The sequence below is a fragment of the Strix aluco genome, chromosome 26 (assembly GCF_031877795.1).
Source record: "Strix aluco isolate bStrAlu1 chromosome 26, bStrAlu1.hap1, whole genome shotgun sequence".
In the NCBI taxonomy this organism is placed as follows: domain Eukaryota; kingdom Metazoa; phylum Chordata; class Aves; order Strigiformes; family Strigidae; genus Strix; species Strix aluco.
Genome location: NC_133956.1, coordinates 3090641 through 3105771, shown reverse-complemented (window position 1 = coordinate 3105771; position 15131 = coordinate 3090641). Strand labels below are relative to the sequence as shown.

General features: G+C 52.6%; 1 protein-coding gene across 19 annotated transcripts in view; it reads right to left on the bottom strand.

Moving 5' to 3' along the window:
* MACF1 (microtubule actin crosslinking factor 1) overlaps window positions 1-15131 on the bottom strand; it is a 145701-nt gene that overhangs the window by 45667 nt on the left and 84903 nt on the right. For 16 of the 19 annotated variants that reach the window (XM_074807249.1, XM_074807257.1, XM_074807252.1 and 13 more), the window contains exons 52-57: window positions 14329-14391; window positions 13303-13544; window positions 12708-12837; window positions 11699-11898; window positions 10478-10973; window positions 8397-9868 (exon numbers count right to left, since the gene is read on the bottom strand). In XM_074807249.1, coding sequence (XP_074663350.1) covers window positions 8397-9868; window positions 10478-10973; window positions 11699-11898; window positions 12708-12837; window positions 13303-13544; window positions 14329-14391 — 2603 coding nt within the window. The remainder of the gene's footprint in view (window positions 1-8396; window positions 9869-10477; window positions 10974-11698; window positions 11899-12707; window positions 12838-13302; window positions 13545-14328; window positions 14392-15131) is intronic. The other 3 variants (XM_074807254.1, XM_074807261.1, XM_074807266.1) reach the window with 1 other exon arrangement.

Below are 15131 nucleotides of genomic sequence, written 5' to 3'. Positions count from 1 at the left end.
CCGCTTTTCAGGTTTCGTTGGCATTTTCACAGAATCACAGAGTCACAGAATCATCTAGGTTGGAAAAGACCTTGAAGATCATTAGTCCAACCATTTTTACCAGAGGATTCACGCTTTTTAAAGCCTTTGCTGCATTTGTCAGAAGGTCAGAGGGATTTCTTTATCTCCCTTTCAGTGCTGTTGCCCTCCTAAACTTGCTCCTTTTGCCAAACCTTTGCTGATTCGGTGCTGTGTGGGCAAGCCCTGAGCTCCCAGCCTCTTCCCAGCAAGAGCACCCGGGCTAATCCCATCCCACCGTGCTGGGCTGGGTGCTCCCTTGGCTTACATCTGACTTCAAACCGATTTCATGTCTGGCCTCTGCCACCACGCGATGTCTCTCTTCAAAGGCTACGGCTGTTGGGGATGCAGGGAGCCAGCGCGCCTTTCAAGCAGCAATTTGCAACCCGGAGCCCGTTCATTCGGGACTCTCCTCCGCGGGGTTGCGGAAGGAAACCTCGGTTGGCTCCACAGGGGTCTGTACCTCCACTGGAAAAGTTTTAGAAAGAGGCTAAAAACCAAACTCCTGGGAAACGTTCGGCAGTTTGGATGTACAGATGCAGCGAGCACTGCATTTAAAAATTTATTTTATTTTGCCACGGGTTCAGGAGCTGCACCGTAGTGCTTGCCCTGCAAGGCAGCTAATATAGATGTTGGTATAAATAATTCTCCCAAACGAAGCCTGGTGCCCACATGTTCCAGCAGTGCTCAGGCACAGCCCCACACCGTGGCATTCAGCGCTCGATCGCTGCGGAGCCCCAGGGCCCTGTCTGTGTGCACAAAGCACCCCAAAACAGCCCGGCAGCAACCTGAGCCAGGGCTGCGAGTGATGGGTAGAGCCACGTGCCAGGGTCCTCGCGGCTGGGAGCTTGGCTGGGCACAGGAGGTGCAACCTGCTGAAATGCCCCACTTTTGTCCTCAGCTGCCCAGTTTTCCTGCAGATTCCCCTCCATGGCTGCCAGGCTTTGCTCTGGTGCTGCACAAGGGTGGATGAAGCATCTTGGGTCCTCTGGCCATCTCGCTTCATGCTGCCAGTGACCAAGCACCCATGGCAGGGTGCTGCCACCCCACTGCCCACCCTGGGGAAATGGAAAACTGCAGGAGCTGCTCCTCAGCCAGTGTCAGAGTAATTGGGGACAGCAGGGAGAGCCGAGGGATGGGGTGATTAATAAACTGCTCCAGAGGCTCTTTAGGAAGTGAGGTAAGCGTGTTATCATCCAGAGAATCCTCTGGATGGGAGAATTTTAAACCACTCCTTCGGCAGAAGAATTGGCAATTGTTCTTGAAACGCTGCGGTGACTAATCCAAGCCCGAGCCCTTCCCCAGAGAAGCCCCCGTCTGCTCCAGACCCAGCGGCCACAGTCACTCCCTTCACCGGCAGCGAACGGTGACGCGCTGGGATGCGGTGGGTGATGGGAAAGTCCCGCGTCCGCTCCACACGCAGTTCCCCACGGATCCCCCGCTCCATGGCTGCATCCCGCCGGGACCAGGCTCCTCTCCCTCCTCTGCTCAGCCCTTGCAGACAAAAAGCTTCCCATCTCCTCCTCCCTCGGATCCTCAGCTCTCCCGGTCTTATGCAAAGCTGGTATTTTTAGTATCTCCTGGAAACGCTGCAAAGTGTCACCACCACCAGCTAACGAGTGCTCCTGTGAGAGGACATTCCTACGGCCACCTCCCTCAGCTGAGACCTGGCAGGGTCACCAAAGCATCTGCAAGTGGGTGGCTTTGGAGCAGTGACCTAAGCCGGCTCCTGAAAGGGACCATTTGATCACAGCCTAATTGTTTTATGGTCAAGAAAAAAAGCCTTGCTATGATTTGGTCGGTCTCAGCAGCTCTTGGCTTAATTCGCTCTTGCTCTCAGCTTGCTCAGGATCAGGGAAGTGCCTGTCCGCTGACAAGTCAAGGTCAAACCCCTCCGCAGCTCGCTGAGGAACAAGTGACCGGCCACGCTCCGTCCGGGGAGGACAAGCTCCGGCGGCACATTTGCTCTTCCCTTTGCAATAAAATTTATTTCCAATGAACAAGGAGGCTGCAGGGGCCACTCGCGCTCAAGTGCCTCTTGTGCTAACATGTTTATTTACACCCCCCCCCCCCAGATTACCAGGTTAAAAGTCCACCAAACACCGCCAAGGCTTTGCAGCTCCACTTGGGCCACTCTCCTCAGCCAGGTTTGGTGACAGCCCCGTCACCCGGCACAGCCCGCGCTTATCACCCCCCATTTATCATCCTCTTCTCCAACGAGGGGAGATGGTGCCTTTAAGGCAGCTTAACAGCTGTCAGAGAGGAGGCATTTTTGCGTGTGTTGCTGATGCTGAAAATACTAGCCAGAGATACTTTAAGTAGGTCTGGAAAGCGTTCAACGAGAAGACACCGTCGTGCAGCCTGTCCCCACTCCCAGCCCAGTCCCACCCAGCTGCTCCCAACTGGACGACTGTCGGGAGCCGCACGCATTCCTCCGGGGGCACAGAAGGGTTAAAAATACCCCGGGCCAGGCTGGGGCACAGCAAGTGGCAGTGTGTCCCTTCCCTGCCCCATCCCATCCCAGAAACCCACCGCCCTTCTCCCAGCCAGCCCTAAAGCCCCCGCCAGCGATGCACCCCCAGCTACCGGGTCTCTGGATCTATCAGTTACCAAAAAAGCCCCCCCGGAGGCGCGGGCCGGGTGCTTGGGCATCGCCTGCTAACAAGTCCAGAGAAATGAAGGCTTGGCGTGTAAACGCTTTGGTGCAAATACCCTGCCTCATCAGCACACGGCTTTGTTCCTGCTCTCCGGTTCAGCCCCGCGATCCCAAGATGGGACACCGGGTTTCTGCTGCCCACCCTCGAGAGCAGCTCTGCAGTGGCAGAGGCAGAGCCGCCGGTCCGGGAGATAGAATCACAGAGTCATTTCGGTTGGAAAAGACCCCTAAGATCATCACAAAGGAAAATCACAAAACACCACTTGTGCAATCAGGGACCATGCTCGTCCCCAGCCAACATAAATGGGATAAACTGGGAGGAAACCACCCATTTCAGTCCTCCTGCAAAATAACCACCGTGAAACACCGCATGGTGCTGGGCAGTCAGGTCCCCATCCCACGTCTCTCCTTGTCACCGATGCCCCATGCAACGACAACAGCTCACGTGGGGGATGCGATGCCCGTACCCCCTCGTACCCCCAAGGCCACGTGCTGCTGGCAGCCCCCTCTCCTGAAAAGCAGCAGCCTCGGGCAGCAGCACCCGGGAGAAACCCAGGGACACCGGGCACGAGGCAAACAGTTATTAGCAACAGCGACATTGCTGATAGCGCCGTTGAGTCAGCTCCCTGTCTGAAAGGTTGGGGGAATTAAGAGTCATAAATAGAGCGCCGAAGAAAGCCGACATCCTCCTGCCGCAAAGGGGGGCAGCGGCAGGGAGGGCGCAGGAGCACGCACGGGCTCCTAACGAGCCCTGGCTAATTGCTGCTTTTACTTAGGGGGAAGCGGGGAGGACCTGGAGCAGGGTTAGAGAGAGCAGCATCTGAATGGCAGGGTGAGTAATGCTGCGTAGGGCTTTACTCACTCACTGCATCACCCCTCCTGGGATTTCTTTCCTGATTTTTTTTATTTAAGCAGACAAAGAGGATGCTGGAGGCACGAGGGCTCTGTGGGCCCCAGACGACCTGACCCCCTCTAAAATAAAATGGGAGTGCAGCTTCAGTTATTGCTGTCTAGGGATCCTCCCTCCCCCTTTCCATCCTCCAGCATAAAACTTTTATTGGTGTGAAGGAGCAGTGCCCGAGTTCACTGCATTGAGCAACTCCGGTTTCAAATAACCTCCCCAAAAACCCGCTGCAGGAGGAGAGGCAGGAGCCCAAAATCCCATCTCTTCCCTCCACTCCCCACGACCTGCCCCGGCAAAGCCGTCGCCTGCGAGGATCGGTCGCGGCGGTCCCTCGCTCCCTGCGGCAGACCCCCTCCTGCTCCCCCCCCCCCGCTCTCAGGCTGGGGCAAGGGTGGGGTTTAATTAATACTCGGAGGCAAGATCCTGGATAAGCGGCGCGGCCCGTGCCAGCTGCGGCAGGTCCCGGCTCGCCGGCATTCCTCCGCCGTGCCCCAACGCCGCCAGCAGACGTGGGGCGAAGGGCAGCTGCGGTGACGGCGGGGGCCGCCGGCGCGGGGCGGCATCGAGAGGGGGCCGGCGAGTCGATGGAGGTCCAGCCAGGCCCAGAGGCGTCACCACGCCTCTTCCCCTCCGGCCAACCGCATCTGCCCCGATTTGAACGCGACGGCGACCGTTTGGTTCCGTCAAGTTTGACGCTTTTCCTTGCGTTTCATTTTGGGTCAAGTTCTCCAGAGTTTTCCAGAAATCCTTTCTGGCCGTTGGGCACAACTCGGAAGGCAGGCTGCCCCGTTGCTGCTCTCGTCTTTGTCGCAGAGAGAAAAGTGTCCCCAGCAAAGCAAAACCACTCTGGCATGATACAACCGAGGAGGCAACATCATCCTTCCACTCCCGAGCATCGCTCTGCACTGCAGCAAGGCTAAAAAATCTCTGCTAGAGCCTCTGACCCAGGGCTGAGCGTTACACTTTGCTTTGTAGGTGAAATATGGCAACGTTAGAGCTTGTCCAAAAACAACATGGTGAATCAAAAAGGGTCCCAGCTCAGAACTGCCAACGCTAAGTACTAGCCAGGCTTTGAAACCCAAGTTCAAAATCCACTGTATAAAAGATAAAGTAAACAAAACCCAGGCTTGAGCTCACTTAGCCAGGAGGCCAAACCACCCGCCAGCGCACACGTCTTCCCAAAAAACACCAAAGAATTTGATTCCATCAGCTCTCCACAGCCCAGGCTGTGGATGGTCTTTGGCCAGACAGGACGAGCCTGTGCCTGGGGCTTTCTGGCACCGTCGCTCCAAACCAGCAAACCTCATCTCTGCTCCTTGAGCACGTAAAGGAAGATCAGCCCCTTGTTTTATCTGAAGTACAGCATTAATTTCTTGATCTTTAGGCGGAAGGGTTGTAATTCAGGGTCTTCTAGCTCAGGGGTTGCTGATGCTGGAGAGCACACGATGGAGAAAACCCCTTTGTCTCTGTGTGACCCTCCGTGTCTTGGCTGTACCTGGGGAATCGCTTCCCCGGGGAATTCTGCTGTTTGCTAAACTGAATCAACATAGCTGTTACGTCTAGTAACATTTCAACCGTAGCTCATTTGATTCCAGTCATTAAAATTTAATATTAGCGTAAGCTTTGAGAAACCTGAGCTGACAGCAGAGAGAGCGGAGGGGAAGAGCTGGTGGCTGGCACTTGTCTCTTGTGCCGAAGAGCCCGACTCAGCCGTGTGATGCTCGTGGAGACACAGCACAGAAAGATTCTTCCAACTTTTAGTACCCTTTTATACAAAAAAGGGGCTCCTCAGAGAGGCAGCAATGGAAAGACAAGCACTTGGGCTAAACTCATGCTGAAGACCAGGAGTTAAAGATGAGGTTCCTTTGCTCTGACAGCTTAACATAAGCTAAACCCAAGCTATTTCTTCTGCAGCATAGCTGTATCTGAAGCGATCCATCAGGATGTCCATATAAGCACAGACTCCAAACCGCAGAAATGCCTTTCAGCTGCACTTGATCTCACCATAAAACCAGGGACTGAACGAGATGACCCCTTAAAGTCTCTTCCAGATGGGTTTCTCACAATCCTCTAGCGACGTGCTGCTCTGAACCAGGCCCTACCTGGTCTTCCCCCACCCCCTGAAGGCCAAGTCTACTTCACATCGCCGTCCTGGCTTCCCACCGTCACGGGAGCCGGTGTGGGCTCAGCCCCTTGGTGTAGCCATCCCCACCCTCACACCCACTCGCTGAACCAAAACACCTCCTGCAAACAAAGCTTCCCCCCCAGAGCAAGATCCGACAGCTGCTTCCCAGCCTCTCGCCTCTGAGAAGCCCGGCCAGGAGGAGCACTTAGAGCGGGAGAGGGCTCATCCCTCCCGTAGCCAGGATTAGTCCCTCGTGACCTGGGAAAGGGGCTGGGGGGGAGAGGGGAGATGCACGAGTGGTAGTTCTCCAAAAGTTATGGGGTTGTTGTAGGTTGTGGCCTTTTGGGGCAAGTTTGAGGGGTGTTCACAGGCAGGAAAAGAAAAATATATGGGAAGCTTCAAGTGTAAGCTGCTTCAGAAGTCATCTGTTCACGGCCTCTGTCAGAGCTTTCAATATATCTTCTTTATTAAAATCTGGACACAATGAGTCCAGAAGTGCCCACCTTTGTCAGGACTGCATTGGCAACTTGCCTGCAGCCCCGGGGCCATGCCTAATTTGCATCTCATTTACACAGATGTTCATTAAAATTAATGCCTTAAGACATAATATCTGCCTGCGCTTGAGCCTTCTGGACAGACGGACCGCGACCGCTCCTGGAGAGCCCCAGTCACCCCATCCTCCTCCCCATGCTCAGCTGCGTCGTCCCCCCACCGCCCCGGGGAGCACTGCCCGGCTGAGGAGCTGCCTCCGGTCCCCCGGGACACGCTGTGCGTGCAGCTTGTTTGCAGTCCAAGAAGGAAGACAGTTGTGATATTGTTTTAGGGGCTAAGAAATAAAAGCCTGGTGCAACCAAGAAAAGCCCCCCGTGCTCCCCGCTTCCCCCCTGGTGCCCAAGCCAGGCTTCTCCACCGCTCTCCCTCCTGCACGACTGGAGTACAGACGGTCTCTGGATGCTCTTCCACGTGCAGATCAATATCTGGGATTGCATTTGCCCTTAGAGAGAACCGTAAGGTGAGGCTTTGCAAAGATCTGCTCTGCAACATGGACGATTCGTGCAAAAAACGCTCGTTCTCTTGATGAACCGTGCATGGGAGGAATGCTGCTGCATAACTGCCATTGCTCCATCCGCCCTTCTTGCTTCTCCCCCATTTTACTCTCAGCCATTACACGGTAAAACCTGACCATCACTGCTGCAAGCTTTCATTTTTCCACAAACAAAGACCCCAGCTACACCGCATGGCCTCGATGGCCAACAAATGACTCCTGGTAAGGACACGTCACCCCCGAAGCACCCTCGGCTCATGCAGGCCAGGCCACTGCTGTCTTAAAGGGTCCTTCTCAAGGTCACTGAGATACAAACCATTTGGAAGTGCTACGATGGGTTAAGCTGCGCCTGCCAGCCCCGCTCACCAGCCCCGCCAACCAAGCACCAACGCTGGGTTTCGTCATTGTTTCTAAGGAGAGCTGCTCAGCCAGGAATAATCCCTTGCTCTACAGGAAAGTTTCACTGGTTTTAAGGACTAGAAACTCCTTTTTGGATATATTTGTTCCAACCGACTGTGTGGTGTTTAATGATGAAGTTAAATCCTTTCCATCAATATAAGCTCAAGCCCAAACACTGCCCAACACGAGAGTTAACAGCAACATGATCAGGTGAGCTTGAGTTTGCCTCATAAATATCACTTCCAAGCTCTTTTTTTTGGATCGGCAACCCCTGAAACAGAAGTACCTTGTCCTGGTGAAGGTTTCACAGAGCTATCAAGTGGTGGAACGGGATCAATTAACCATGAGATGAAAAGTAAATGGCTGTAAAAACGCTTCCCCCTCCCACCCACCATTAACACCAGGAAACGAGCAGCCAGATGTAAATCAGCCCAATCATCAGCTACCGCGCACATCAGTAATAGAAGTTTCACAGCAAGAGAATTTCTAAGCAGTATTAATATAATTAATGTAGTGTAACAGCATGACCCAACACCGTAATACTGTATAAAAAAAATCACACTCCAACTCTTCCCTCTCTCAGCACTTCATGCAAGCCCTGACGGTCTCCATCAGCTCTTTGCTGGAAACACGAACAGCCCACAGCAAAACTCTGCCTTGGTTTTATTCCCTGTGGGTATCCCTTGTCCCACAGTTTATCTGTGGCTTTATTTGTACCCAAGGACCCCAAAATGGACATCGTTATGTGGCCCAGATGAAGTGAACAACAAGCAGGAACAGTGGGCCAGGTAGAAAGACCTGCAGGATGGTCTGATCTGGTCTAGACTCTCAGGTGATGACAACTTACAGGTCCGATGGACTTGAAAACATCCTTCCCTCCCCCCAAACCGAAATGCCAACCACCTCTACGAGCCCACGGGTTACTGGCACGCCAACATTACACATCACAAGGAGAACAGGGAAAAGCTTTTTTCCTCCCAATCACAAAATCTTTCTGCGCCTTTTCACCGCAGACTATCAAGTCCAGCAGTTGATCTTCTATTCTCCAGAGCCAGGATATTTTACTACACCAAAAATGCTGACATACAGCAACAAACAATGAAGCCGCGATAACTTGAAGACCAGAGGTCCTACACAAGGGACCACAACACTAGACAGACCTTCAAACACCAAATACCACTTAAGAAACGTTATAAGCATAAAGACTTACCTTGAAGTCTGCCAACTGCTGGTTGATGGTTTCCACCTCTGTTCCCACCACCCACTGCAACGCCTCGTTCTCCTCCGCCGCGGTTGTCATGTGGGTCAGCTCCTTCAGCCTGCCGTAAAAGTCCTCGACACGAGACAGTGTCGTTTCCACCTGCTCCTGACGGTTCTTGCCTCTCTCCGTCAGTTTGCTGCACTGTTTATTCAGCGTCTCCAACTCACGTTTCAGTCCTAATAAATCGGGGCTCCCTTCGTCCTCCAGCATCTTCTTACATTCACTTTCAGAAGCTTCAATGTCAGACTTCAGCCTGTGGAGTTTGCCCAGGAACGTGCGAACGTCCTCTGCTTGGGACTGAAGGCTGTCAGTGTCTCTCCCGATGGGGCCCATGCTGTCTAGCTCGTCATCGAGATCCGCCAGTTGAGAGAACATCTCCCTGACCCGATTATTGAATTGACCGATCCCCTCAAGCTTGTTTTCCATGAGCGTACAGCAGTCATTTACTTTCTGCTTCACAGCTTTGAAGTCCTGCTGAGCCACCTCAGCTTGGCTTAAGAGCTGGGAACAGTCAGACCCATCCGGGGCATCTTCTACTAGACCTTGAGTGAAGTTTTTCAGATAATCCACTTGTGGCTCCAGGGCCTGCAGCACCTCCTGCTGTGCCCTGAGCTTCTCCAAATTCTTGTTGCTGCAGGCTTGTGGCCCTAGCGCATCGTAGATCTCCAGCTGGTGCTTCGCCCCTTCCAGCTTCTTCTCAATGTTCTTGAAGCTCTCCTGAAACTCCTTGAGCCTCTGTGACATTTCTTCAATGGAGCCCGTCTTGGCTTGCAGCTCTTCTGTGATGGCATCCATCTTCTGATTGATGCCGGCCTTCTCATCCCGAATGTCGTCCTCATCGGTCTGAGAAGCGTCGATCAGGATGTCGGCAGCGCTGTTCAGCATCTCCAGCAAGGAGCGGCGCTTCTCCACGTCACTCAGCAGAGCCTTTGATCTCAGAAGAGTCGCCTCCAGCTGCACCGGATCCAGAGTTACTTCCAGCTCTGACATCTTTGCCTTGCAGTCCTCCACCCAAGGCAGGAGGTCCTCCGTGTGCCGTTGGTACTTCTGAGCTTTCTGCAAACAGTCCTTGAGCTTAGAGTGTCTATCAGCAGCCTGCTTGCTGAGCTCTTCCCAGTGTGTTTTGAGGCTGACCAACTGGTTTTGCAGAGTGGTCTTCTCCTCCCCAGGCTGGACAGAAAGCAGCAAAGATTCTCCCTCAGCTACAATCATCTCGTAGGAGCCACTGTGTTGGTTGAGGCTCTTCTGGAACTCTTCTTGTTCCTGAATTTGGCTCTGTAGCCTCTCCAGTTTAGCAGAAATAGGTTGGCTCCGAGCTTGCTGGCACAGTTTGTCATCTAGCCAGGTCTTGAGTTCATCAAACATATGCTGGAACTGCTGGGAACTTGCAAGCGCAGTCTGCAGTCGGTTCATCCGGTCGGCTGAAACGGAAATAAGATTAGAATGAAACAATTAAGCTGAAATCAAATAAGCAAAGTGCAATTATTTAAAATCATCTCAGATGCACCAACTGTGTTTTGATTAACAGGAAGGAGTTTTCCATTGCATCACTAGCCTTTTTGCTCACTGATTCATAAATTTCTTAAGTCGTAACAGGCAATGATAATGCAGTAGTCTCAGTTCTCCTGACCAGTCTTGAAATGCAACCTCTTAGAAACCAGAAGAGGCTTCCCAAGATTAGAGGGTGGCCATTGGGTCTTCTCTTCAGAATGCGGCAAAATTAGGAAGGAACCAGCTGTTTTTTCCCAAGCACAGCACATGCCATGCGGCTGCAAGCCAGGCAGGCTTCTTGAAGAGCCACATCAGTGGGACTAAACATCTCTGCTCACTCTCCAGACTCAGGTATGTCTGGAATGTGAACTCTCCTCTGCTTAGTCCCACCTAAAACACCCACGAAGCACCCTAAAAAATGCTAAATGGTGCTTCCCCTACTATTCTTAGAAACCCAGTGGTGGAAGAGCCCTTTGGCAAAAAGCAGGGGTGGAGTTCGACACCCCGACATCTCTCAAGCAACTTCTCCGCTGTCTCACCTGCCAGGTCTTCCAGCCCTTTGAGAGGAAGCGCCACCGTCTCCAGACGTTTCCTTAACTCATCTTTGAGATACTGCTCGCCAATCAGGACAGAGAGGTCATCACAGAGGGTCTGAGCCTCTGCGATCTCCTCTTCCAGCTGCTCCAGGTCTGAGCGGATCTCACTGGTTTCCTCCAGCTGCTGTTTCACGGCGTCGGGCTGAGTGCTGATGGCAGACTGGCTGCTCAGGCGCTGCCCAACCGCCTTCACCTTCTCGGAGAGGCCCTGGAGCAGCTCCTGGTACTGGGTGCTCTTTACTATGGCTTGGTCAATTTGGCTGGAGCGGGAGTTGAGGCGTTCCATTAGCTCGGACCATTTCTGATTAACCCCTTGGAGTTCTTCCCGCACCTGGTTAGTGGATGGAGAAACATCTCCAGGGCCAGTCAAGATGCTCTGAGCTGCCTGGTTGAGCTGCTCATGCTGTTGTCTGCGAGCTTCAAATTCCTTCAGCATAAACTGAAACAGAAATAACATAAAAATGTTTGCACAAAACTGACAGCTCCGAATACACACAGTCAAAACAAACCAGACCTTCAGGGGCTTTATCCAGCCCACGGCATCAGTAGGAACAAGGCCTGGGGTGGGACAGCAATAGGGCTGGGTAGGCCACGATTTGCTGTGACCTTGCAATTAAAAAAGCTGGGAGAGGTCTGCGACTTCAGGACTTTGCTCTCTCTCTTATTTGTCCTACTGCTGTGTAATGTAACATAAACCAGTTAGATGAGAAGGAAATCTAATTATGTTAACTGGGGCATTTTATTTTATGATGTGGCCGGTTACGGACATGGTAGGATTTGGAAGCAGGAGGTACAGAAAGGGCAGGCTGCCAGGCAGAGGGGCAGCATTAGTAAGGCCTGCAGAGCGTCAGCCCAGGTCTTGTTTAAAGCAATTTCACTCTCCAAGAGGGGCCAAGTGATTCATTGATGAGTCAATCCAGTGCGGGGAAGCGAGCTCGAGCACTGCACCCGTTTCAAGTTATTCACAGTAGTTTGCGCTCAGCGGGGTTTGGAGGACTTGGGAGAGGAGCCACGAGGTCTCCCAACACTCGCTGCATGGCAGAGCACTTGCAAGACAAATAACTCCGCGTGCCATCTGCCACCTCCCCGTACTGGATGCGACACCCCTCACCCCCCCTCGCCCTGAACCCACCGCGGAGATGCCCTACACAGCTCCCAGCTCACCTGGACCTGCTGCTTCTGTGCGTTCAGCATGTTTGGGTCGATGGAGAGGGGTCCCAGCACGCTCATCATCAGCTCCTTCTCCATGAGCCAAGGGCGCAGCTGGGCTTCGGCAGCCTGGAAGCTGGCCAGCTGGTTCGCCGACTCCTCCAGCTTCTGCTGCCGCTCGGCCGTCGCCTGGCTGGCTCTTTCCCACCTGCAATCTGAAGCACCGGCTGCGTTGGCGCTGGTCGCGCTCCCGGCCAGCCCACCCCTCCATCGAGGTGGTTTTTTTACCCTCCCCATGGTTTCCCCAACGGGAAATCTCCTCAGCTTTTCAATAAAACTAGCATGGCTCTATTCACTCTCCATCTAATAAGCCGTTACCCATTTCTAATGGCTACGTAGTCTTGAAGCTCATAGAACAAAAACCTTGCAAGCAGGATTTCTGCGCTCTAGTCACTACTGCCACGAGCTGGTCTGACCTTGGGCGAGCCATCTCACATGCCTGGCTCGATAAATGAGGATACTCTCATGTGTATCAGTCCTCACACAGCACATTCAGATCTCCTGGACGGAGAATTCCGTAAACACGTTCCTGCTATTTCAAAGAAGAGAATCTCTGGGCTTCTTTTTAAATACACAGTCTTGTTTAGTCAACATTTAATTACCTAGGATAGCCTTACTAATGACTAGAATTTTATATCAAGCAGTGAGGCTTTTAATCAAAACAATCAACTCATGTCGCTAATGCTTTTTTTTTTTTCCTTGCTTTTTTTTTTTTTTAAAGAAGTAATTTAAGGAGGCAAGTCTTTAAAATATACATCCATCATAGAGATTTCATTAATCACGACAGTGCTCATCTCAGGAACACCTTGTACACCAGACAGCTTGGAGATCAGTTTGTTATTTACTGAATTTTAATCAGAAGTGACTCTGCTCTGCTGTGACTTTGGAATTGCCCTGCAATCCTGAACCGCTTCTAATGCGATGTTTCAAGACTGAAGCTTCACTAAGTGCTTCAGGCACTTACTCAGGTCTTCCTGCATCTTCTTCCAGTTCGCTGCTTCTGGAGAATCTGGATATTTCTCCAGCAAGCCAGAAAGTGCTTCCTTTACCTTCTGGATCTTCCCTGAATTCTGTTCCAATTCAGCCAGAAATGCCTGGAAAACAATAATTTGAACTTCTTCAGATATAGGGCAAAAGAATGAAATCACCAAGTAGGAATGAAGGAGCAGCTACAAGCTGGAGTTGGACAATTTCTGTTCTTTGCAATATTTTTGTTCTTTAGCAATACTGTGAGCTAACTTGGCTCCAAGAGCAGGGAAAGGGTGGGAATTGCTTTCCAGGAGAAGTTGAGTGACCCAGCAACAAGGGCTATAGTTAAGCTCCTTTCTGCTGAGCCAAATGCCTGAAAGCAGCAGGTCTAGAAGCAAAGAGGTCGAGCACAGCGCGTGGGCTCCTGCTCCATGGACCTGCCTGCGATCCCTTCTGGGAAAAACCCTTCCTTAACCTAGGGCAGATCCTTGTTGCTAATCCTTCTAGTCCTGCTGCATTAAAGCACATCTCCGAGGTCCTTTGGGAGGAGATGCTCTAATCCCTGGTTTTTGCTCTGGAAGAGGAGTTACCTTGTTGTGCTCAGCCTGGGCTCTCATCGTCTCCGTCTTGGTGGGTGAGGAGGAGGCGTCCAGCTCTGACAACGTTCGTTCCTTCGACTCCAGCCACTTCAGCATGGAGCTGGCCTCCTCCTGCACTTCTTGCATCTTCTCCAGCATAGCCGAGAGCTGCTGCTGGCGTTCCTGCAGCGCCACGCCAAGGCCCTGGTACTGCTGGGTCACGTCCGCCACATCGCACTGGATCTCGGTCAGATCTGTTTTCAAAAAGCAGCCTGAGTTGAGGACCGCTGCCTGCGCTGCCCGTCCTAACCTGGCCTATCAGGTACTAATCTAGCCCCGGGCAGCCACAGCCGGCCAAGCATGAGGAGCAAGAGGCCACGCTGCCGTCCGTCTGCCTGCAGAGCGATGGCAGATTATCCTCACCTCTCATGCCAGAGGGGCCCTTCCCGTTGCACTGCGGATGCATGTTGACAGTTTGCAAACAAAGCAAATGCCTTCATGTTCGTGAGACTGATGCAACCTGAGCCCCCCTTTCACAATGTCACTGCTAATACAGTGTTAAATAACCTGACACCAAAATATAAAGCCATTTTTATGCACCTATTATCTCGTTGAACCGGCGAACTAACAGCAGATAACGGGCAATAATTAAAATTGCTCTTCAAACTGAAGGGTTGGATGCCGTTATAATCCCTTAGAACCAATAAATTTAATTGCAGGCCTTAAAACGATCTCCCATTTATCAGCTCAACACCACCTGATGGGGTGTCAGGGTGCTGTCACTCCCCAAAGCTGCCCCTCTCTGTCCTTCAGCCTGACCTACATCCTCCATCACCGCCTGCCCGTCCCGCGGCTCCGGCTACTGCGCGGGATTCACCAGCCTATTTGGCAAGCTCGTTTCCCTTGCGACGGGATGCTGACGGTGTCACACGGTGGTTTATATTCTCACGGATGGAAACGCACAGACAAAAACGGACAAAGAGGTGGCGAGGCGGCCTCGGCACGCGCGTGCCGGCACAGCGGTGACAGCGAGCTCACCTTTGCACGTGTGGTATCCGTTCACGCTGCCTACCGACCCTCCCGGAGCGGGCAGCGCGGCACCTGAGCAGAGGAGACGGAGACAGACAGAGGGACAAGACAGACGCGTTAGGAATGCAGACAGCAAGCGATGAACGGCCCTCCACGACACGGACCACACTGGCCACCAAGCACAGACAGCAGAAGAGCTGAAGCTGCCTGGAGCTGGGCACCCACCCCAACATCGCCCAGAGACCAGGGTTGGATGCGGCTCCTGCGTGGACCATAACACTGGCGACCACTGGCCATCTCTCCACGCATGGAAAGCTGCTACCCTGAGCATGATTTTGTGAATTACAGTATCAAGTGAGAGGCTAAATGCCTCTCCCGAAAGAGATTAACTCCCCTGAAAGAGATTAACTCCCCCATATTCTCCTTTTCTAATGGGATGAAACTATTTAAACCCGCCTTGGTGCACAGACACGCTCTCTTTGCCAAGAGGCTCCACGCAGGATGCGCCAGCATCCCCTCCTTGGACACCAGATATCGCAGCTACGCTCACAGCTGAAGGGGGATTTATCAGAAACATTATTGGGAAAGTCTCTCTCTTTCTAACCAGCATTTTAAAGCTTTCATGGCTGTAAGGGGCTGCAGCTTTGGTCACCCCACGTGGGTGACTGTGTGGGTCACCCACAACAAGCCTCTCCCCACTTCTCTTGGAGGTTTGCCACTGAGCTGCTCAAGTTAAGCCTAACAAACCTATCTAGACTATGAATTCCCATAAATGCCCATCAGTGATGAGAGCCCAGGGACTTGTTCTCACA